This window comes from Penaeus vannamei, chromosome 18, assembly GCF_042767895.1.
Source record: "Penaeus vannamei isolate JL-2024 chromosome 18, ASM4276789v1, whole genome shotgun sequence".
Taxonomy (NCBI): Eukaryota; Metazoa; Arthropoda; class Malacostraca; order Decapoda; family Penaeidae; genus Penaeus; species Penaeus vannamei.
Genome location: NC_091566.1, coordinates 9790090 through 9815187, shown reverse-complemented (window position 1 = coordinate 9815187; position 25098 = coordinate 9790090). Strand labels below are relative to the sequence as shown.

Below are 25098 nucleotides of genomic sequence, written 5' to 3'. Positions count from 1 at the left end.
TAGTTGCAATACATGAGAAACAGGGCTAGTGTGGTGTGGAAATAACGAGGAGTGTGTTAAAGAATATCTGCCTGTTCATTACCATGGATTCCAACACATCTGGGCACCAAGCAAAACCTAACAGATTTGCATTGCGTAGACATCTAAGTCACCAAATATTAGATGAAAACTGTTTAGTAAAACTTAAACACCTGTAGATATGGCAGACTTGCACATAAGGAAGGATATCAATAAAAACACTTTTCCCTAGACAAATGGTATAATGCCTGTTAATATTCAAATGAAAAAGTGTACATTCCAATAAAACCCAGTACAGTTCTTGCGGGCAACATTACAATCTTTTAACGCAAGTCATTTCATAACATGGGGTACTGGAGATCATATTCTCTGCTTATAACATAACTATATAGCAGTGTCTTGAGATGAAGAGCTGTTATCATACACAGAGTCAAGAGTGGCAGAACATGCATGTATTCATCAGAAAGACAATCATAAAGTCATGACGCACATGCAGTGGGAAGCCATGAAGACAACCTGAATCAACTTTCCTCAAAGAACTTCACACACTAATAACATTAATGTAATGTCACTCTCAGACGTATGAAGATTTATTTTCTAGACTAAACAACTGATTAAAAAGAAAGAAAGAAAGAAAAAATCTAGATCTGACATTCCTAATAATTTTCTATAAAAAAAGACTCCCTCGCAATAAATTTTCCCATATCACATGGATTGGTTCTCAACTGTCTCCTTGTTTCCCACCGCATCTCAGATGGTACAGTAATGCATAGCTTTACTTGGCTGGTTGATGATCCATGGCCAGAGTGCCATCAACGGCACACACATCAGTCAAATGCCAAGTCTGGCTTAGTCAAATGGAATGCCAGCTTACACTCACACATCCAGTCAAACTATTTTTCCTACTGTGGTATGAACAAGTGTTTGTATGGACATGAGGGGCACATTTTTAAATGAAATGATTTATGATTTTCTATTTTACCGAGTGGAATAAAAAAATAAAGGGGAAAAACAAATACATAATAGGCCTTCTTGGGTGCCTCTATAGCAAGGAATATATCACATATACCTAGCCAAAATGATTTTTTTTAAATGCACTTACCAATTATAAAGAAAAACACTGCTAAATACTGAACATTTTCAGGAATGCTTCAAAGTCTGCCAATGAAAACCCAATTCTTCTACACTACACAGTTCCAAATTTAAAAACCCTTCTTGTGAAAATAAAGGCCGACAAATTTTGTCATAAACACACCCTCAACTCTTGCATCTCATTTTCTACATAGACACCTCACATAATCCAGAAGTAATGGGGGGTAGGAGTAAACTGAAAAAGTTAATGACCATCTTGGTATTCATATGCATTTATTAAGCCAGTTTGTTCTGATAATGAATAGGAAGCTCAAGTTTCATAAGCATCCTGGTAACTGATAATCAGTGACTTTAATCACAATTGGCTTGTGAACACGACATATGTAGCAATGTATGAATACAATACCATGATGTCATTCATTTTAGTTACAAATATTCACTTCTGTCTAAATCATATGTATGGAAAAATTTGTTTTTCAAAAACTCACAAAAAAGTTAATGAAATCAAAAACAAACAAACGGATATAGATGCTTAACAATGTAAGTAAAAGTTTATACACTGTAGATTACTGTATTGAAATAAGAAATGCCAGATCAATTCCTTTACAAATCAAGAAAGACAAAGCATTTTGATATTTAATGCCTCAGATGTCAGCTGTCTTTTCTCAGTAATCACAAACTCCAGTCACAGACACTGACACAAAGTATTCCCTCTGTTGCTACTATATTCAGTCAAACACAGAAAATCTAGCTTACTGCATTATGTTTAATCTATTGAAATTCCAAACATAATTCCTCGATAAGATCCTCTGTGTCTACATGCCACAAAAATAAACACTCAACTGTGAGCTAAACATCACTGGGGTAGCTACGTCATAACTCATGGGAGGTTCATTCATAGTTCTGAATACAACTCGGCAGCTGTATGGGCCCATGTTCGTCATCCAAGCCCAGCTGGACAACTCAAGTTATCCATTTAACTAGTCTCATAGTAAGAAAAAAGAGCAACAAGGAAAAATAAAATCTACAATAAAACTACTGGACTGGCTCTTCCCACTGTGAATTTTCTTCTCGTATTTATTGAAATTTTGAAGAGATAGGCACATCAACAAAGTCTATCTTCTTTTCTTTAATGTTCTGCAAAAAATAATAATGCCTAACATCATCAGACCTTTTCCTTCTACCATTTCAATTTTACAGATGAATTACCATTTCTACAATACTTTCTGAAACTTCATACCAAATTGCACATTATGAAAGAACAAGAGAATATTCAATTTCCTGTAATACTTAAAATTTCTGGTGTATCTTTTAATAAATTTGACATCCATTAAGTTAAGATGAAAAAAAAAACATCCATTAAGTTAAGAAAGAAATAAAGAAAAAGAAAGAAAGAAAGAAAGAAAAAAAATAAACGATCCAACTGTGAAGACATTCATACGAAATCATAGTGTGAGAGAAAAGAGGGTGACCAGATTTTATTAATACTGGGTGAAGAAAAAGTTGGAAACAAATTAATCAAGTTTCACACAGCAGCAGATACTACCGAACAACTATGGGTCTACCCAGTGTCACGCAGAAGAGTGATCACAACAGACCGTTTGAATTCAGTACCATAAGGAAAAAGTTCTATGTCTAATCATGAAAATTTATCAATAAAATAGAAATCACCTGTCTTGGCTTTTATTCATATTCTATGCATGAAGGCAATACCTGGCTATCCTTAAATTCAGTACATATCAAAATATAATCATATATTATTATTCAGCACTCACAAATCTCTGCCACTGGAAACTTAACCAACTGCATGCCTAGCTGTTGACACTTGTTGTGTAGATTATGTACAAGATTATAACAGACTATATAAAAACATACACATACCCTCCTACAACAAAGAAAGATAAAACTTGCTGATAATCTTTACAAATGTACTCTGACCTCACTTATATGCAGCAAACCCTAATGCATGACAATGCAGACCCACAAGTCTGATATGCTTAACGGTGTGCAATACACCAAGTCATGGGCTTCTTCCAATACAATCTGTAGATATTCAGAACAAAATCTGAAATATCAGGAGGTAAACTGACCAACTAAGATGCCCAAGTCTTATCAGCTACAGAGAGTGCTACATTGATTAATTACTCAAAAAATATGGAAAAAAAGGATTATAATAATATAAAACAATGTAAAGCAAACAAAAATGAAACAACAAAATAATCAACCAGTTACATGTATTACACACATGCACAGATGCGCACACAAACACTCACACACACAAAAAAAAAAAACACTTTCACGCATTCAAACACTATCAGGATGAAACTAAAGAGGGACATGAATCTTCTGGGCTCTAGAATAGGGGGAGAGGCAGTGCCTTAGCTCTGGGGGTCTAGTCGGGACAAAAGTCGCTCTACTGCAGCATTGACGTCTCCAAAGGTGGCGATAAGAGCTGGAAAGAAAAATAAATAATTAATTTTACTTTATAACAGGCAACCATTACATTAACCTTAATGCACATCAGAGAAAGATGTGAAATCAACCTTTTATTGACAAGCATGGCTATGGCCATCATGGAAAGCCTACCCTTTATGACAGGCACATGTGTATGTGTCATAACTCACTCTAGCAAGCGAGCAGACAGGGCTGGCGGTACACAGCAAACACCCTGTCAGAAAGGCTAGATGGTAGCCAGAATGAGTGCCACACAGAAAATTCAGAAAATTACACCACCAGTGTAAGGACAAGTACTGTCAATATGACAATCAAAAACTGAAGCTATGCCTGTGTGAAAACTTTCCCAGCACATACATACCCTGTAGGTTTGCTTCACGGTTAATGAATCCCATGGCAGAAAGCTGATCTAGCTGTGATGCATACTGCTGCTCTGGGTTACCACTTCCACCTCCAGTCAGGGCTTGTGACTGCAAAGAAATACAAAAATGTGAATGGATTAACACAGTATCTGTACTTTCTATAAAAAAAAAATAAAAAAAAAAAAAAAAATAAAAAAAAAAAAAATATATATATATATATATATATATATATATATATATATATATATATATATATATATATATATATATATATATGTATATATATATATTTCTACAGCAGGTTCTCTTATCACTCTTTCTCATCTGTCAGTTGTGGCACAAAAGAGAACCATATATATGCTCATTCTAACAAATCCTACAGCATTTTATTGCAGCATTACCCTTTAAAATGACTGAGAATATTTACAATGTACCTATTTTTTCTTACCATATATGAATGGACTGGAGTGAGCGTAACCCAAAGATCATTAGGGAATTCAAGCTTTGGAGCCTTTGCACCTTGAAATATGGCTTGTAGTAACTTAACCCACTCATGCCGGGTACATTTTGTAGCCCCCCCCCCCCTCAAATAAAATAAATAAATAAATAAATTAATTAATAAAAAAAAAAAAAAAAAAATCATGGCGGCTACAATGATTGGCGGGTGGAGCTTCCCCGGAGTGTCCACCCGCCGGCTGCGGCCCGCTGCTAGCCGGAGCGCGACCCCGACACAGCGTCACACTGGCGGGACACGCTGAGTGTTATTTTTTTCAGGTGTCTCAGATATGGGACACCCGGCTTGAATGGGTTAATGATATGTCTTAGCCTATACATGTGGTGTAAAATTTACAAAGAAGCAAGTACATAGAAGATTTCAATAGTATAACAAAATGGCATTCCATGACACAGCTGTCTGGGATTACTTATCCATCCTCCTCCATTGCTTGATCTTTTTCATCTAAAATTTTTGCTCTTTTACAGAATTTGGTCAATTGCTGGTCTGTTTAAGTCAATGAAAAATTTATATTTAGAAACAATACTTAAGGAACTCCAAAAATGTGTTTCTAAACTATTCTTTTTGCATTCAATTCCATATGACACACCAAAACCATTGATCTGATTGCAACAAGTTTCACTGCAAAGTACTAATTTTGAGTTTTCTTTTCAGCACTGTTTATTAAATTTCAGAGTGCTTTTTTTTGTCAAAAAGATCATTTAAACTTGACCGAACCATCGTCATCCAATTTTTCTATTTCAAAAAGATAATTGATATGAAAAGACAATTATTTGCCAATCAGGGGGAAAATATTACCTTCTTGGAAACCATACACCTAAAAGACTAAAAGGAAAGTCTCAAAGCAAAAATTGAAATACACCACGTCAATTTCATGGCTTTTTGAATAACTGCTGCATCTGAGTTATCCACTCTTCCCTTGTGCACTACGAAACAAAAACTATGCAAATTTTCAGCTTTTGGAAGTGGGCAAATACCCCTCATGGTGAACTACTCAATAAAAAATAACTCGAAAGAAGCACAAATGTATAACCTATAGAAGAAAAAAAGAACTTGCAATCTCAATGTGTTACTTCTTCCCAAGTGAAAAGTCATGTAGAATTATCACCAGATGACCAACTAAACCCTGACACCACGTTATGGAAAACTGAATATGAAAATATAAAATATCGCAAAAGTAACAATGCTACTTGTCAACAATATGGCTTAACCGGATGGGTTGGCCTTCGCACCAATAGGCCCTACCAGCTGCCTTCCTCCCTGGCATTGCCCCTTGGTTGCCTAAGTACTTTCTCCCCTTTGAGCAATTCCGGCAAACTCACCCCCTTTGTCACGGCCGGAAGGACTGACACCCCAAAATAGAGAAGCAGGCACTTGCCCAGCAGGAGTCGCTGGATAAAAGGATGTTTTGTCAGGCAGACCGAGAGAGACCGAGCAGACAGGAGAACAGGAGCAGTCACAGAACAGAGGAGGTCACCCTCCACCCTCAGCACCCAGGGCATGGGGTCTCTCGAGGGGTCACACCTTTACCTTCCCCAATAAACCCTCAAGTAAAGTCCCCTTTCATTCACCACCAACCTCCATGCCCCCACACTACTTATTGTTATTGTAATTGAAGAAGGATAATATGGAGTCTGATCAATGAAAACAGTCTATCATCATCTTGATATAGCATCACAAATGACAAATATAGACCTTGGAAAAAGGCAAAACAGAAAAACATGTCTGCAGAGAAAAGGGTAATAGCATTACAAGGAGAAGGCAAAGAGTTTTGATATAGAATGTGAGTGGTTGTGGGGGCCAGGCCTACAAGCAACATACAAGGGAGTGTCATCACTCGAGGAGGCCTAATGCCCAGATTTTTGTTAACTGCATGCCACAGGGCACCAAAATCCGACAGGTTGCGGGAATCTCAGAAATGCTCAAGTGTTTGTTTTTTATTAAGAAGTAAGAGAAAGAAAATAAGACAAAGAATAATAAGAAGAAAAAGCACTTTTGCTGATCAGGCTAAACATTTTAGCATTATATATGAAGACCCTTTAAAGGTTACAACAAAATTATACAGGGAAGTCCTTAAAAGCACTTACCATGGTTGACATTAAATTAGCAAAGGCATCTGTACCCGGTACAAGACCAGGTATAGATGGTGTGGTAGAGGTGTTGCCGGATGAGGAGGTGGTGGTCGTGGTAGAGGTGGTCGTCGAGGCTGTCTGAGTTGTGGAAGCTCCGGGTACAATGAGAGGAGGCATGTTAAGGCCCATGGTATTGAACAGCCCAGGAGAGGTTTGTCTAAGCTGCTCTAATCCATTCTGAATCTGAGCAACTGCTTGAAGCGCCTGCAGTGGAAAATGTGGGTGAGTACTTCTATTTCTCTTCCTGAAATTTATTCCATTTATCAAATATAAAAAAGCAAAAAAATCAATGGCCAGAATATTTCATCTGCTCATCATTCCATTTTCAAAAGCCTACAGTAAAGTATTACATTTGTAATTAGTTATGTTCTTTCACCCTGAAATTGTGTGAATGCCATATATGCACAACAGGACCCCAATATGCTTATACTTAAATACATATATATAATCATAACTAACCCCCAAAGTCAAAGGACACTCAATCAAGCATATCTGTACTTTTGACATCCAATCTGGGCAGAATCAATTGAGTATACCTGCTCAAAAACGACAAGCTATTTTCCTGTATTTTTTTTCTACCGTCAATGGGAGGCAAAAGCAATTTCATTACTATTTGGCAATATTTCTTCTTGCTTCTTCCATCCCCACTGCTTCATCTCCCTGTACCAATCATATACAGGCCTCAGAGCACAACTTCTGACAAGCCTCCAAGTGTTGTTCCCACCCATTTTCTATGTGAATAGATGGCAGTAAGGAATTCAGAATTCTTATACAGTACAGCCCCAAGCATGTGTGACAGCTTCCTCAATCCTACCTCCCACGCAACGCTTACTGCTGGGGCCAAGACTTTGGTGGGGGCCTTTCCTACTTACGACTTTATATTCATGTTCCTTGCAAAATATATTGACAATAAAAATTACAAGCTCAACAGTACTATCTTCCCAGAATATTTTTGAGTTGTTGGCCTTTGTTGATGCACCAAGCCTAGCTTATGTGGTGATTGTTTGAAATTTTCCTTTTATAAGCTGCCTATGGTTTTTACTGTAATAACATTACATAGCAACTGGGTATGGCATTAGTATATATTAACCACATCATCTGCATATTTATTGGTTTGTCAACAAATTCATTAGCTTATATTAGCTATATTGCGGAGATTTGATACCTGACAATAAACCTCAAATACTTTTAGAAAATCAAAACTCTAAACAAGTTTTACTGCATTACATGTTTTTTTTGCTTTCTGAGTACTTAACAAATTGACTACATCACTTCAAAAAAGCTTGATGAGTTTGCCAATGTATATACCAAAATTATACAATTCTTCCATGGAACTATGGGGAGGTTTGAAATTAGCTTACTTGATAGAGAATCTACAAGTGTTTTTAAAATTTGTTAACGAAAGGATTGTCTATGATTAGGTGCAGAACTTTAGTTGCAGCACCATTCAGTTTCCATCGTTTTGGAAAGCATAAAATAATGGGAATTGGGACCATATATTGTAGAATTTGGGTTGCAGCAACCATATGTTGCAAATTCTTACAAGAAATGCAAATACCAAGCACCAGTATGACCATGGCTTTGAAGTGAAACTTACCTGTGGGTTATTCATGAAGTTCTGCACCTCGGGATTTTGGAGTTGATTCAAGAAGGTTGGCAACATTGTTCGCAACTGCTCTTGAAGTACTTGGTTGCCAGCAAACAGGGGATTGGAACCAATGATCTGTTGTGCTAACTCTGGATTGGCAGCAAGATTCTGAAAGGAAAATAATACGGTCACTTATACTATTCCTACATAACCATAATGAGAACAATTGTTAAAAACAACTGACTCCAAAAGTTTCCATCTTTAACAAGAATACACAAAAATATATCAATCCTTGAACCATAAATAAAATCAATAATGAAAACATCAATAACAATAAAAGACAACTTCTCCAAACCTGAAACATGGCTTGTGTGTATGGAGCATTGATCATCGATGACATCAACTGAGGGTTCTCCATCATCTGTTGCATCAGTGACTGCATGCCGGGGCTCTGAAACATGCCTGGCAACCCTCCACCAAGGTTGCCAGTGGTGGTGGAGGAGGAAGTGGTGGTACTTTGGCTGGTGCTGGTGGTGCTGGTGGTCGGAGTGGAGGAGGAGGCAGTGGAGGTGGAGGTGGTGGTCCTTGGAGCCCAGGGGTTCGGGAGGGGGTCGCTGTTCTCACGGCCAGCTTGTGCTGCATCTACAGAGCAATTAATTAGGATTAATATAATACCTGAAAGTCAGATAATAAAAGGATTCATTTACATAATATTTAAACACTTTTCTTCACATGCACTTACCAGAATTATTTCCAGCAGTATTGCTGCCTAGAAGTGAAGCAAAGGGATTTGATCCAAACTGCTCTTGAGCAGCATTCAACATTGGTTCCTGGATATCACGATACATACGCTGCAGTGCACTGTATCCACCTGAATAGAAAAGAAACAGTTTAAGCCTGTATACTACCAATCTTATACAAACTTGCCTGTCATCTTATTCATTCCAAAATCTAATGAGGACAATTTAATAGTTATAAAAATACAAACCTCTAAATGTTTTTTGTAACTCAAACTAATAGTCAAGAAAAAATATCCCCAAAAGCCACGATATCAACGTCAACATTCTAATACCTCAATAAAAATAAATATCAACAAACCAGGAATGGACTCCAAGTTGGAGAGTGCACGATCATGAGACCTCATGAGCTCTTGCAACATGGCTGGGTTACGGGCCAGCTCCATAGTCTGTCTCAACATTTCAGGGTTGTTCAACATGTGGGATATCTCCGGATTCCTCTGTTGACAATGCAATAAAAATAAAAGTATAAGACTGAATAGAAACCATTTAAAAAAATACATGACTGCTTTTGCTAGGCTATACTGATAGTAGCCTAACTTAATCATTAAATTAAACTTTCTTTACATGATCCTCTGCTTAGCTTTATGCCAGATTCTTCAGTATTATTCATTCTGTGTTAAGCTAAAATTTGCAAAGTTTTTAGTACAAAACCCAACTACTTTAAATGTTAATTCAGCATAAAGTTTGACTTCTGTTCCATAGACATTAAATCAAATTATATATAAAGCTTTTTCTAGTGTAAACAGACATAATTGAATAAGCAGGTACTACTAGTACATAGCAACATTCACATTCTCTCCCCCTCCCTCACATTCTCTGTGTCTGTCTGCCTGCCTGTGTCTGTCTGTCTCTCAGTGTCTGTCTGCTTGCCTGCCTGTCTGTCTCTTAAACATCAAATATAAAAAGTGTAAAATGAACAAGGAAAACTTTATTCCTCTCTTCAGCTGGGTAGAAAGGTGAGGCTGACTAATTGCAGAATTCAAGGCTTACAACCCACCCAGGAAACTCTCCTACTTTTAAACACACAATTGTACTTATTCTCAATGTCCTTTACCTCCATGAGCTGCTGCATCTGTGGGTTGGAGGTGATGATGGCCCTCATGTACTCAGGATTGTTCATCAATTGCTGCACAAAGGGATTGTCCATGATCTGGCGCATCATCTCAGGATTGTTCAGCATCTCCCTCTGCATGCGCTGCTGCAGTTCCTGAAAATTGGGGTTGCCCATACCCATGTTGGCTAGCCCCCCCAGTCCCCCAAGTCCCAGGCTTCCAAGACCACCCATGCCTGCAAAGGGGTTGGCAGCATTGGCTTGGTTGTTGGCTGCCGTGTTGGGAGTGGAGGTGGAAGAGGAGTTGGCGGCAGAAGTGGTGGAGGTGGCCGAGGCAGGCCGGTTGTTAGGCTGGGCTGAGCCAGAGGGGCTGCTCTTGATCACCAGGTGCACTGTGAAGCCATCTTTGATGTTGTGCTGACTGAGGTTTTCGCCTGCAATGAAACAAGTATAAAAAGCAATTAAATGTGCCAGTAAAAATCACCTCATTAATATTAACCCACTTGCGCTTGGTGTCTCACATGTAAGACACCCGGAAAAAAAAAAAAAAAAAAAAAAAAAAAAAAAAAAAAAAAAAAAAAAATCCAGGGCGTCCCACTGGTGCAACGCTAGATAAGAGCTTGCGCTCTGATTTTGTCGCCCATGACAGGTGGCGGGCGGGCAGGTTCCTGTACTGGCCTGTGTGCCGATTTTCAAGCAGCCTGGAAACTAATATTTTCACCTTGAAAATGTACAGGTGCTAGTGGGTTAAATTGAATGAACTTTAAATGTATACACAAATCTTAACCTGTAGATACTGGGATGTCATGTACACAAGCCCTGTCTTCTGAAGTTTTAATCTATGAACCATTAAACTGGAAAACTAAATCTTAAGAGCAATTCCATAATTAATTTAATCATCAACCTAAAAATAGAATTGATGTTTGCTTCTGCAAGACAATTTCAGTGTCTCCTAAAGGTACAGTTTTTTTATTTACCATTCAAATTCTTGAATAATTGCTCTGTAAAGCAATATATGTTGGAAAGGGGTAAAGAATTTCTGTAAATCTGAAAAAAAAAAATGACCAGAAAAAGTGCAAAAATAAAAGTTGCTCATGAGAATTTTTGGAAATGTTCAAGATTCAGACCTTTACCTTTTTTTTAGCAGATATATTTGCTTATAGCAGTCAAAAGGGTCAATCCACTCACACCAGATGACATATAATCACATCACAGAGAACGGGCCCTAAAAGCTGAATGGCAAGTATCCACTGACATGTGCAGTTCAGCCTGCTCCAAGTTGTGTGTGCTAAACAACTGTCCACTTGTTTGGCCCTGATACAGTCTCTCAAACTTAGGCATAGTCTCTTTTTAACCTCATTTCCAAAAACAATTGTGAAAGCCAGAGTCCAAAGCAGAGCAAAAGAAGTTCAAGTATGTTTCTTGCACTTTTTATTTTCTCTAGAACAGCTGACTGTGCAAAAAGCCTTGAATATGGCTCAGTGTGGTGCAAAGAAAATCCATTATAGATTGCAAAGATTGTTCCACAAGTACTTAGTGACTAATGAGTCAATCATTAGGCTAATCTGATGTCATCCTTTACCCTATTTCTTTAATTTTTGGAAAGAAAATTTGTTATTGCCATGAAGATGTATTCTATTCACTATGATTTTTCATTTTGTTAGGAGAGTTCTAAACTAGTTAGCTCTTTGCTCACAGTGACAGCAATTACTAAAATAGGTGTTCTTAATATCACCAGCATAGTTTAACATTTGAATTTAGAAGCTCCCTGAGAAACACTTCAGATGGAGTTTTTCAATTAAAACATTACATTCCTTCCTGCACTGTGAAATGACTAAGCCAAATCATATCATTACTCAGCGCTTTCTTCGGACTTGCGTAAGGAACTCAAGCTTTTCTGTGGCCACTGAATTGCTTACTCCAACAAGACACCAAAATCCCATTTGTACATTTGTTATGAATAAAAATGAGAAAATAATAAAAGCATTATAATGTTGACCTCTCAACAAGAAAAAAGTATATAAAAGAAAGACATTTCAGTAAGAAGAAAAAAAAAAAAAAAGAAACATCTATTACCTAACATTAACCAAAAAGAAGAGAAAATGCATAAAGGAATATCATCATAATCATCAGACCTTTACAGATGCCAGCAAATGTTTGTATTTCACAACCTTCACTCACCATCTTTCAATATCTTCCCTGCAAAGATGAGACAGACTTGCTCCAGAGATGCGCTGAACTTCTCACTGACGAGTTCACGTAGCTAGAAAAAGATCAACAATCAACTGTTAGCCTAATGAATTTGCAACATTTGATCTGCAATAATAACACATGACATGTAAAGAAAAGGTCACTATGATAAAAGTATAAAGGGCTTAAATGCAAAAAATTATTCCAAAAAGAAGATCTAATTATTCCATACCAAATGTTTATTAAAATTACATACTATGCAAGATTACCCAGCATACATTTACACTTGCCATGAACTTTGTATCACCTAATATTCTTGACCTGTTGCTTGTCTGCTGTGACATAACCTTTTATTTACAAAAGCTGTCTTTAAAATAGCAACTGAACAGTTACATGTCCAGTAAGCCTGAGCTTGGTTTGTATCTAAGATGTATCAGCATCAGTAATACAAGAGACTATAACCTTTATCTTTTTTTTTCAATTCTAAAGTCAGCTGGCTTGGAAATTTTGTGACTAAAGACCTCTCTGGTGTTTAGAGTATCTGTTAAGAGTATAAGCTTGAAGAAGTTTGCCTTTTACATTCTTACTCATGGATGCTTTATATCTCTTCTACTTCACATCAAAATAATAAGAACAATGAATAAATACATTGTAAAGAAGTACACATGATTAAGTTTTAGTGGCTAACACGGTAGTTCTATAATTTTCATCTTACTTCAACATTTTAATGAAGTAACAAAGTTACTATAATGCTTATCAAAAAACATTCTCTCAATTACCACCACAGTTCTAATGTTGTAATCTGCAACAGAGAGTATTTGGCCAAAGCTATATCTGCTGAATACAAGCATCCAAAATTCCTATCATCAAAATTAAAGGGAAAGTTTTTCCTTCTAAATTTTTCAAACACTTGGAATGCACTCTCAGATTTTAGGAAGTTACTTTTACCTTCATGTATAGCATAAGATTAAAACACAGCACATTTACATGCTATACTGGTCCTGTTAATAACCTTTTAAACTGATCTGTACATATTGCCACAAATAAATATAAAATGTCTTTCATTTCATAATCTAAATAAGATATTTACTTTACAGTCATCCAGCATGACCTTTGCCCTCTCCACTCAGCAATACACATCTATACCTATGCACTTGTGAACCTCAGTAGTTATTAGCAGTCTGTTTAAAACTCAATTGATTTACAGAATATCTACCCGAGGGCATTATTTTCTCAAGCCAATGCTGCTAGGAAAATGTGATGTTCCCTGTAGTAGTGTTTAGTGAAATGTACCTGAACCTAAATGGCTCTACAAGTGCTCTGCTACCAAGAGTCAATAAGCAATCTACGTGCCCTCACCTTCAGGTTTCTTTTTTATGCTATCATTATCTTTTACTTACAATTATTAAATTTTAATTAAAAATTAATAACAGCAATATATAATCAAATAAAATATTTCTGAAAATCAGGGAAAAGGGTAAAGGGGTAAAATAAGTCAGACTAATGATTGACTCATTGATGAATAGGCACTTGTGGAGCTACCTATATGTATAGAAAATTAATAAATTAATCTCTCAGTGGGTATGCCATCCCCTGCAGCAGCGGGTTAACCAATTTGCACACAGACAGCTCCACAAGCACTCAATCACCTGATATCCCCATTCCTTGAATTTTCAGGAGACTTTTTAATTTTCTAATGGTATTAATACCATTAGTTATTATCATCATTACTATTATTGGCATTTGGACTGCCACACTACCCTAGAGCTGGAAAACCCAATAACTGTTCCCATCCCCAAACCAAAGGAGCCAGGCAGGTACCAACCCTTTTCTCTCCTCAGGTGTCTGGGCAAAACAGAGGATGTTACTAAATCGGCTCCAATGGAAAATGGGACCCCCTCATGAATACCTGCACAGGTTCACCAGCATCACCACACTCCTAAGCACAATATACACTACTTCCTCCACGGTTGTATTCCTAGACTTGAGAAGGCATTTGAATTAGCAAGATATCTTGCCATTCATTCAGATGACCCTAATCCACATGAGAATTAGAGGTAGACTTTTGGCCTGGATAACTATTTCAACAACAGAACAGCAAATGTCAGATTCCAAGGTCACCTATCTCTGCACATGCCACTAGAAAATGGAACGCCACAGGGTGGGGTCCTCAGTCCAGCCCTTCTCAACATCCTCATGTCTAGCATACTCAACATACACCTGCCTGAGGGATGTAGGACGATCTGGCAATCATCTCTGGTAAGCACCAGAGCCTAGTGATGTCTGGACCTTGTGTGTCTGAAGAATGTTGCAGGACAGGTCTAAAGATTTCAGCAGCAAAATCAAAAGCTATGGCTCTGAAAACCAATGTCAAAACACAAAACTCACTTTCCAGGGTATGGATCTGGAATGGGTTAAGGACTATCGATACCTTGAGGTATGGATAGGCCACACATTCACTTTCAAAAAGGAGATCCAGTACCTGCTTGACCAAACTAAAGAAAGTCTGTCTGTTATGAAATGACCAGGAGACACATTGGAGCAGGAAAAAGTACTAAGAGCAGTCTATGTACCTGCTGTCCAGCCTATTGTAGAGTATGCTTCTGTTGCCCTCATTACTTCCAGCACTACATTCAGAGAAAAATTAGAGACAGTCCAAAATGAAGCAGCTGGGATCATCCTAGGTGCCCCCAGATGGACAAAGGCCCTTAACCTTCTCATGGAAGCTAACCTGCTGTCCCTGGACACCTAGATAGATCCAATGGCAGTGCACTTGCTTTCGAAGGCCATACAGGCACCCCGGAACACATACATGAGACAAAAAGTATTCAGACGTATACAGCAAAACTACCAACTGTTTGCTAACAACTCCAGGCTCACACACACTCCTAGAGTTGAGACGCTTTCAGCTCAAACAACTGCTTGCCAAGGGCATGGACTCCCCCCACCCTGATTATAGGGTGGGGGGAGTCCATAGGCAAACACCTTGATTGAGTTCTCTATCTTGAGCTTGTCATGGCAAAAAAAAAAATCAATACTCTATGCCTAGCCTAAAGGCACAGGTACACTGCAAAAGTAACTCCTCCAGGTATCTACCTCCTGACCACTGTCCGCACCATAGTACAGAGGATCCTTGATCAGGGTAGAAAAATAATCATAAACTGGGTCCCAAGCCACATAGGCATCCAAGGGAATAAGCTTGCTGACAGACTGCCAGAAACCCAAGCCAAAGAATATTGAACCACATGGCCAACGATACAGCGCTTGCCATCCTCCGGCAGACACAAAAAGAAAATACCACAAACTCACTCTCAGTCAGATGATACTCAGACGCCATGAGCCAATAGCACCCTCAAACATAAACAGAAGTGCCGAAATCAGATTAAGATTAGGTTACCTATGCGCTTGGCAAATTATTTGACGATGTAGTTGACAGAGAATATACGCATTGCAGTAAGCTGAATGCTATCCTGTTACATTACTTAGAGAATTGTGAGCACACGCAAATTCTGAGACAGGGACCCTCCACCACAGCTGCCCAGCTGGTAAAAAGGGAATGCCACATTCTTACGCTGTTGAAACTGGAGCGCTTGCTGGCAATCCAGCCTCCACGCTAAGCATATAGTTTAAACAAAAGACATGAGACGGCTAGAAATTGTTGACACAGGCTGGGCCACTCTAGAGAAAAGGCCTACGTGATACTAGACTCAGCAACCCTGAATTGAGCTGAACTGGCATTGGGAATATCAATAAGTTATAAAATAATAAAAAGTATTCCAAAAGTCATGGTAAGGGGTAAACAGAGAAGATCAGGAAGGACTAGTGACCAAGTTCTTGTGGTGCCATCTATGTGTCAGCAAAATTAACATGTAAAAATCAGTGAAAATTATCCCTTCCCTAACCACTTCAGTCATCAATATTCCAACACCAAGGGAAGCTTTCCCTCCCTAGGCTCCCCTCTCCCCACCTCTATTTTACAGTGCATGATCTGATACGTTAACCCATACAATGTTTTATTCTGTGGTGTATATCAGTCATTCAGCAAGCAACAATTTACAGGGCTTAGAATATTTCTTCTTTGCCCTGACTGAGTCAATACTCACTTCTGCAGGGTGAGTACTATACCAAATATATTCTTGCATATACTGAAAAGCTATGAAGAAATATACAAGTTGTTCATTCAATTATATGATTGTGCAAAAGCAGTGACTTTTGAAATGACAGGATATGGGCTGTACAATTAAATGTATAACCCTGAAATTCTGGCTATAAATAGGATTTAAATAAATACTGCCAATCATCAGAGAAATGCAAGAACAAGCACATACATTTCTTGTCTCTCTTTTAACCCCTACGGTCCGGATGACGTCATGGTCCTGTCATGGAAAAATCTGGCTCCAGGGCCGGGTAACGTGAACATGCCGTAATTAGATAAATTGGTCGCGGGCCAGGTGACACAAACTTGCCATCATGAGTGAAGGCCAGGGTGATGGAAAAGACTCACCATGAGTGCATAAACCTCTTAATGAGTGATTTGACTCATATGGTGTTTAGGAGGAGGCTTTAGCATTATTCCCATTGATATATGAATGTGGAAAGTAACGTGAGTAGGCCATGACCGGAGGAATGCCAGCTCCAGAGAGGAAGCCATTTCCATGCTGCGCACTGCATTGCTGGCCGCTGTGACCGGCATAATAAGTTGTATTATGGTAAATTGAAAATTACAAAAACACAAGATATGACACAAATAACCAAATGTTTCACATTTCTTCTTTCTTGTACTGAGTAATTTACTACAGACAGAGATGATATAGAGTCTGTGCAAGGAAAATAAGCTATTACCATCTGGATAAAGCAAATCAAAAGACAAATATGGGCATCGGAAAATGGCAAAAAAACTAAAAAATCTTACAAAAAATAACTTTGCAAAGGGCAGACAGAGTCTTGTCATTGCTCATGTGTGCCTAGCCTATGCACCACATGCCCAGGATGTTGGCTACTTGCATAACCCAATGCCTGTATTTTCAGCACTGTGATTCCCATGACACAACTGGATCCAACGGGTTAATGATCAAACCAAATTCTGAATAACTTAAGAATATTCTATTAAATTAAATATGTCGGTTCATCAGTAAAGCAATGGTCACACGTGTCTTGTCTGAATATAATCAGACATCAAATGGAAAAAAATAATAATAATAAATAAAGACACTAACCTTTAAAAACCCATAAATAACACAAACGTACCACTTACACCAATATCCCATATTTTAACACGATTAGAAAACAAAAATCTGTCAACACTTCACCTCAAATGAATACAGAAAAAAAATCAACATATAACTGTTTATGCTTAATTTAAACTCCACGTACAGGTTCTGGGCCAAAACTGTATTATGAATGTGAATGATAAGTTCACACTGCCACATATAATCCTATGTTTTGATATCAAGTTTTCTTGATCTTTACTCAATGCTGCTAAAGATGTAAATCAAATCGACATGTACTAAAATAAAGACTATCCTGTGGCTATATGGCTGCACACATATATGTTATCCCAATAATTTAGCACATATAAACATCATTTCTCCCTTAAATCACAGTATTTCAACTACACTTCCATGTACCTAAGTATTCCTTCCACTACTATTGGGCACAGCAGAGGCTGATAAACTTCCAATACATCTATTCTGGGGTGTGAGCTTGTAGACCTGCCTGACAGTTTTTCATCAAAGATAGTGGTCGTCCAAGCGTAGTCTTACCAGAATATATGTGGTGGAGGTTTTCCGGCCTTCGCAAGAGCACCGACAGGCACAGAGAGTGGGGTAATTGCAAGGCACTGAACCCTTATCTCTTTCTACATAAGATTGAAAGCTATCCATCAAAGATCATAGTAAGTTTTTAGTGGATTTCTAGAGACTATAAACCAATATGATAATGAGAATTGCAGAGTATATGCAAAAGCCATACCATTAAAAGAAAAAATTTGTGAACCCTAAATATAATTTTCTTATGTGAATGCTCCATATTTATTTAGGAATAAAAATTGAGAACATACCAAATAATCATTCTCTTATTTTTATCATATATGGAATTTTTTTACTTTATTCAAACATGTACGTTACACAAAATCCAATAAGTAAAAATTCTTAAATAAAGAAAATCTTAATTCTTAAGCTATTTTTCCAAGGCAAACCTAGACGTGGGCAAACTACGGCCTGCGGACCACATCCGGCCCTTTGTGCGTCCCTGTCCTGCCTGTGATAAGCAGGACAGGGACTAAATATATAATCTATTAAATATATAATGCACTATATATATAATTTAGTGCACTTTACAATGGAAGAAAGCTGAACAGAATTAACCCATTGGTGCCGGGTGTAACGTACGTACATGCCATGGCGCATACGTAAACTTGACAAAATTTTTACCCGTCGCTGATGGGTTAAGTTGCAAGTTCTCATTGGTGTGGCCCTCAGACACAATGCAGGTTTCTCATGTGGCCCCTTGTAAAAATTAATTGCCCACCCCTGCTTTAACCAATTAACTCCAAGTTCAAAATTTGGCTAGTCGGCCATTAACACAGGATTGCTGGCATGCATCGACAGTTTCCCATTTATGCCTGACTCAAGCTTATATTTTGATATAATTTTTTTTAAAATTTAGAAAAGTGAAGGTTTACCTTCGTCTTTCTATTTCACTTTAGGTGCCATTGCCTAAAAGTTGCACCATGCAAATGCCACTACTACTGTAGAAAAACAAGTTCCATCAGATGAGCCGACAGCACAGGATTGGTTGTGATGCAATGCCAGCCACTATATGGTCCACAACAACACATGCCACCTAGTGGGAAGGGGTTAATTGAACCTAATGTACCTAATCTTCAAGACATACATGATGTTACAATGGTTTATGTGGTATCACTACCCTCTTTATGACCATTTGAATATAAACAGGCCATACTAGAGGCTGCATTTTGGTTTTGGCCCTCTGGGTACTGCAGGTTAACAGCCAAATCAGACCATAGTTGTTAGTCAATGCTAAATTGAAAACTTTTCACAACAGGAAAATTTTGTATGAAACATTTGTTACACTTTCACTCTACTACTATACCAAATATTCTTCAATAATGTTTTCAGTTTGGGTTATTGCATCAATTTCCTTGAGAGTTTGCATTAATTAATATCTAATGAATCCAAATTGTTCCTAACTAAACAAAACATACAAATGAATGAAAGGCTATGCATAATATATGTAGATGTATAAATGTACACATTATAATGTTATTTATGTAATATACAATAAAGCAGGCATGTATACTGTATAACTAAATGAATTCCAAGAGGTATGTATAATCATGCTACATTTTGGCATTTCATTACATGGACTCCAAATACCTAATACTACTGATATTGATACCAATTCATTGTTCAGGAAATATTACTGATGGGTGTGAAGATTACCGGCACTCTGGCAGGCCTATTTCCATTGATATGTGTATAACATTGGCAAAAATAATGCGAAATATGCGATCCACATAGGCCTACATAGTTGGGACAGAAGACGCCGCTAGTCGTCTGATTTCGGTGACTCAAGACCAATCATTTAAGCTCATTTTCGGCTTTCAAATCCTATACTCCATCCTGCCGCATGACTGAGGGAGGCAAGGAGAGGCCGCCAGTGCCATCGAAAGTTCCAGAGTGCCAAAGAAATACGCGGTCAAGCTGGCATGCCAAGAGGAGGTTGACAAGAGAGAAAAGGTCTTGGGCAGGACGTGGCTCTACTTACATCCTTTACGCTCGCATCTTCGCCTATCTCGAGGATCTGCTTGTCCTTCGCCGTTTTCACAGTCAGATTGATCGTCTTGGCACCTTCGCTTCCCTCAGCCATTGCAGAAATAAGGCGAAAATTCGACGTTTCTCTCCTCTCTTGTGATCAATCCCGATGACGAAACATGAGTCAACTAAAAGACTGGGCAACGTTTCGGTCCTAAAAAAGACAAAAGAAGGAGTGCAGACAATTATCATCTTGCGAGAATAAACAATTTTCAATATTTTGGGTTATTCAAAGTGCGATTATTTTTTGAATGATAGAGCAAAGAGTATTGACGATAGACTTTTATATTGTCTTGAAATGTGACGTCACAGCCGAGGCGGGGAAAATGACGTCGTCTGCAGCGGTTTAAATGCTATTTTATTTCACAAAGGCCCATAGATGATAAAAGAGCGTTTTTGTATTACTTTACTATATAATAACTGTTGAATTTATCCATAAAGTATGATAGCCTTATATCAAGCAAATAAAATAGTCCGACTCAGTTACTGAAAACACTAGTGACTCAGGCCAATGGGGATTAGAAATTAGTATACAAATAACAACAACTAGATACTTGGTAGGTAAGAAAACAGTAGCCAAGAGGAATAATAATATATTAAGCATCCGATTTGAGAAACGCTGTTTCTGTTGAAATCTAATGGTGTATACTAATAAAAAGTTTAGGCATACAGGCAAGTAGGACTCCAAACATAACTATGTAACATCTTTTTCCATTTAAGAGTCCAATAGGTGTATATCTGTCCTAAAAACTTATCTAATACGTAAAACAAGCTGTCATCTATAACTTCTTTAATTAAGTAATCAGCTGTTCCTTCGTTCACATCCACCGGCGTCCATAACCTACTTATAAGAGGACTTAAAATCCCAAATTTGACACATCTGACTCTCTTTGTTTTGTTACGATATATATCTCTTTATTTTTAAGATTCGAATTCGTTGTGTTTGGTAGGAAAACTGTTCTTCGTAAGATATTTATAGTTAGAAACGAGACTTACGCTATCGGATGTGAAGGAGACGGTAACTTCCTGAATCAAGTTGGGATTGTTGTCGGGGCCGCTGTACCTGGTTATTGCAGCTTGTAATTGCTTTTATTGGCCATGTATAGGCGAAGTTTGGCCCAGTTGGCCTCAGCGACGAATAGGGCTTTATGGAAAGATTTAGAAAGGAAATCTTTAGCTGCTTGGGTGCCGGCAAGAGGGTTAAAAACAGCGACTCCCGACAGAGCTCTCTTCAATGTCCAAGACGAAGAGGACTTCACCAAGAGGGTTTTAAATTCTTCAACTCCTGTCGTGGTTGATTTTCATGCCCAGTAAGGACTCTGTGAGGCTTTTGTTGTCTCTGTTTCATCCGTAAGGCCTTAGCGGCGGCAGGATTGTCTGAAGAACAGGATGCGTGCATTACATCACCCATTTTTTATTACTTTTTTTTGTTTACTATTCTCGAAGGTCAGAGAATATTTTATGCTGTTTGGAAGGAAAAAAAGGATGAGATTGCGAGACATTGCAGGAGGTTTTGCTCTGTTTTTTGTTTATTGCTCGACGTTATCTCCATTGCATATTATTCTCATTCTTTTTCTATTCTATGTATTTGGAAGAAGTTTTCCAAAATTACAACTCAAATTCCAGTAGTTTCAGAATTCAGAAGGGTAGATGTGTATGTATGTATTTTCTTTGAGATTGAGTAAACACAATGGAAAGTAAAGATTTATTCTATATGAAAAGGTTCGTTTCATGTCACATACTGCAATGGGATGTTGCATCATAAATGGAGCCACTGTAGCTTCCCTTGTATTCAGGGGAATTTATAATGAGAGGATATGAAGTGCTGTATTTTAGGTAATTGTACAAAAGCTTTTTTCATATATTTTGATAAGCCATTGATCACTTATACCCTGTGCTGAAGTAAGATGTGTAAAAGTTTATTTATATAAATACATACGAGTAAGTTTCTTTCAATTTCTATGAAGAATTGAGGGTACATGCCAAGAATAGTGTTGTGTATACAGATAAGAACTAAGGTATTGGCTTTAAAGACATTAAATTACACTGTTTGGTGTGATATATATTATTTGCAAAGTAAAGATAAGGCTAGGTTACTCAACCATGTCTGTAATATATACTCGGGAATATTGACCTGATCTGACATTAAATTAAGAACCAGTTAGAGGTTATTTTGTCAAATATATATGGTAAATGTTCATTGACCTTTGTAGAAGAATATATAATATAAAAATATAATATAAAAAGTAGTCAAAAAGTTAATTGCTTAATTTTTGGATTTTATTTACTATGTTTGTCTATTAGGTCTTGTTATTTCAGACTCCCATTTTATTTCAAATAATTTTTTAATATTGCTTTCTTCCAGTTTCAAGATGAGGAGGGTTTTCAAATACAGGATTGATTATGAGTCATGAAATGCAGTAATATGTGCTAGAAAAGAGAACTCAATGTTATTTTCTGAATTCTACATGTTTTTTTTTTCCAGATTAGTTTTTTGTTAATTCAGTTAATACTCCCATTAGATTCAGTAAGTCATTCAAGTTCCCAATTTCTTAACAAAAAGAAGGTAGCTTAAAAAAAAATTGAAAAAGTGCTAGCCTTGCTATGGAGTCATTTTGCAGAATATGAGATACTTAATTGCATCCATAACCCATTGATGCTGTCAGGTATTTATATTGTCCATTGTGTTTTTTATTAATTTTGTTTACTCGCAGATGTGTTTACAAGCTCTTAGGAACCTAGAACTTGATAGTTCATGCTAAAAAAAATATTTATTTTACTTTTGTTAAATACAAAGTGTAATAAAGAAAGAAAATAAAAGTAACTCCAATAAAATCTTAATTATTAAAATAGTAGAAGCTATATAGACAACACATGCCTTCAGTGTATACTGTGATCTGTATTAGAATGATGATGTAAATAATTATTTTCAACATCTCCCTTGTTAATTCACGGTTCCAGTGAATAAGATCTTGCTTCATCAAGCCTAAACCTATAATATCGCATTCGTACAAATTACTCCTCACTATGCATCTACCAGCCACCGGTGCTCAAAGCTGTATGATGTCCGTGAATGATGAATGATTACATTTTGGGTATTTATTGTTACCATATTTATTTTAAAAATGTCTGCTTTTGAATATTGCTGCAGTTACCTCCAGGCCTTCTCCTGGGCAATATATTTAAATGGTCATTATTTTGGCAAGGTTGCTTTACAGTATATCTAAGGAAGGGGATTAAATTAGTACCTTTAGATCTTGAGTACTCTGCTTGTCATCATCAGAGAGCAGTAAGTAGTATGAGTATTTTATAGGTGAAGTAATGTATTCTTTTCTGACAGAGAAAGAGATGCAGTTTAGTTAATGGGTCTGATCGTTTATTTTTCTTCTGTGTCCTCTTTTTCCATTGTACAAGATAAAGAATGTTACGTGTCACTCTGTAGAGAAAACACTCTATCATATGTTTTTCTGTCCGACATTTTGTGCCACTTTGAATTAGCAATGGCTTAGGATTTCTAAATTACCATAATTTTGAATGAAATCATAATTATAAATGAAATCTCAACCATTTTTCCTGATGCAGTTTTGAGTCATTTATGGTTGATATACTCCAGAAAGTAATTGCAGTGCATTGCAAAACTGTGGTTATTTAAACATTTGTGATATATAAGAGACATGATTTATGAAAAAGAAACAAATTTTGGGCAAATCATCATAGTTTGTCCTCTCAGACTAATTATCTCGTAAGGAGTAAATACCAGTTGAGTGCAAATGGTTGGGCAACAGACTGATTGGGCAACAGACTGATTAGATTAGACAAGACATTTTGTCCTTTTAATAAGGCAATACATACCATGCAGCAAATGTTAAAGCATGTGTATTTGGTAATATGTATTTTTACCCTGCATTACATTTTTATTCAGAATGTCATAAACTAGCAATTTACAACTTTTTAAGGTTTATGATAAAGCATCATATTTTGAACTTGCCAGCTAAAAGTAGATCTAGAAGTAGTCCATAAAAAAATGGAGACAATATTTTCCATTCACCTTTCATTCTGACTAGACTTCCATTCATTTAGTCTACTTCCACAGGTGGTGCGGCCCATGCAAATTACTAGGTCCAAGGTTGGAAACCATTATCGGCAGCAAGGGAGACAAAGTACACTTGGCCAAAGTTGATATTGATGATGTATCAGACTTGGCCTTAGAGTATGGGGTATGTAGTTTGTTACATCTGTTGCTTCATCTCACCTAATTTCCTTGCTTTTAGTGTATAATTACATGTAAAGAATGCTACAAGGAAGATCAAGGTAAAAGCCAGAATATTGAAGAAAAATAGAATTTTTTTTTTCATTTGCATTTCAGCAATCTGTTTGAATAATAATTCATAGAATGAATTCCGTTTCTCATACTTTATTTTGTTTTTAGAAATGAAAATATAATTGTTTATTCACCAGCTATTACTATTTTCTTATAGGTGACCGCTGTCCCATCAGTCCTCGCAGTTAAAGGAGGAAAAGTTGTAGACAAGTTCGTAGGCCTGCAAGAGGAGTCCCGGATTGAGTCATTTGTCGGCAGGCTGATTGGAGAGTAGTATGTTCTATCAGCTTTATGGCAAATGTAAAGGATTCTCTTAAGGTGTAATGAACATCACAAACTGGCCATAAACATTATAGGAATGCATAATAATGTATTTTTTTGTCTATCTATGTTTATCTCTGCCTTGTGCTTCATAAGTGTGTGGTACACAAGAATTCGTGCCAATTCCTCCCTCTTCCGTAAATGTTGATTTTAGAACATTATTGAAGAGTTGGAGAGAAAGGTGCGCAGAAAAGATGAAACACCTGTAACTGCGTGACAGCTCTTTGGTTTTACTTCAGGCAGGCTCTTTAACATTTTATCTTCTGGTACATCAACATGCCCATATAAATACGAGGTACTTTTTAGACTTCCGGCTAAGAAGAGCTTAAAGCAGTTTACTCCCAAGCTATGCAGTGCTGTTTAAAGTACACAATGTACATTTCCGTATTCATAATTGTACATCTTCTCCATTGTTCCTGG

The 25098-nt window shown here is 37.2% G+C and overlaps 2 protein-coding genes across 2 annotated transcripts in view; one reads left to right on the top strand and one right to left on the bottom strand.

Moving 5' to 3' along the window:
* Window positions 1-240: 240 nt before the first annotated feature.
* On the bottom strand, window positions 241-20174 carry Ubqn (ubiquilin). Its single transcript, XM_027353789.2, has 10 exons — window positions 19990-20174; window positions 12193-12274; window positions 10015-10445; window positions 9259-9397; window positions 8903-9031; window positions 8516-8802; window positions 8170-8328; window positions 6528-6776; window positions 3926-4034; window positions 241-3562 (listed from the first exon to the last, which is right to left on the bottom strand). Exons 1-10 carry the CDS (start codon window positions 20089-20091, stop codon window positions 3489-3491), a joined length of 1761 nt encoding a protein of 586 aa, XP_027209590.2. The 5' UTR covers window positions 20092-20174; the 3' UTR covers window positions 241-3488.
* An 872-nt stretch (window positions 20175-21046) lies between these two features.
* LOC113803087 (thioredoxin, mitochondrial) overlaps window positions 21047-25098 on the top strand; it is a 4204-nt gene continuing 152 nt past the window's right edge. Inside the window, exons 1-3 of the mRNA XM_027353791.2 lie at window positions 21047-21346; window positions 24130-24253; window positions 24515-25098. The exon at window positions 24515-25098 is cut by the window's right edge and continues 152 nt beyond it. Of these exons, the coding sequence (XP_027209592.2) occupies window positions 21135-21346; window positions 24130-24253; window positions 24515-24631 (453 nt within the window). The 5' untranslated portion in view covers window positions 21047-21134 and the 3' untranslated portion in view covers window positions 24632-25098. The remainder of the gene's footprint in view (window positions 21347-24129; window positions 24254-24514) is intronic.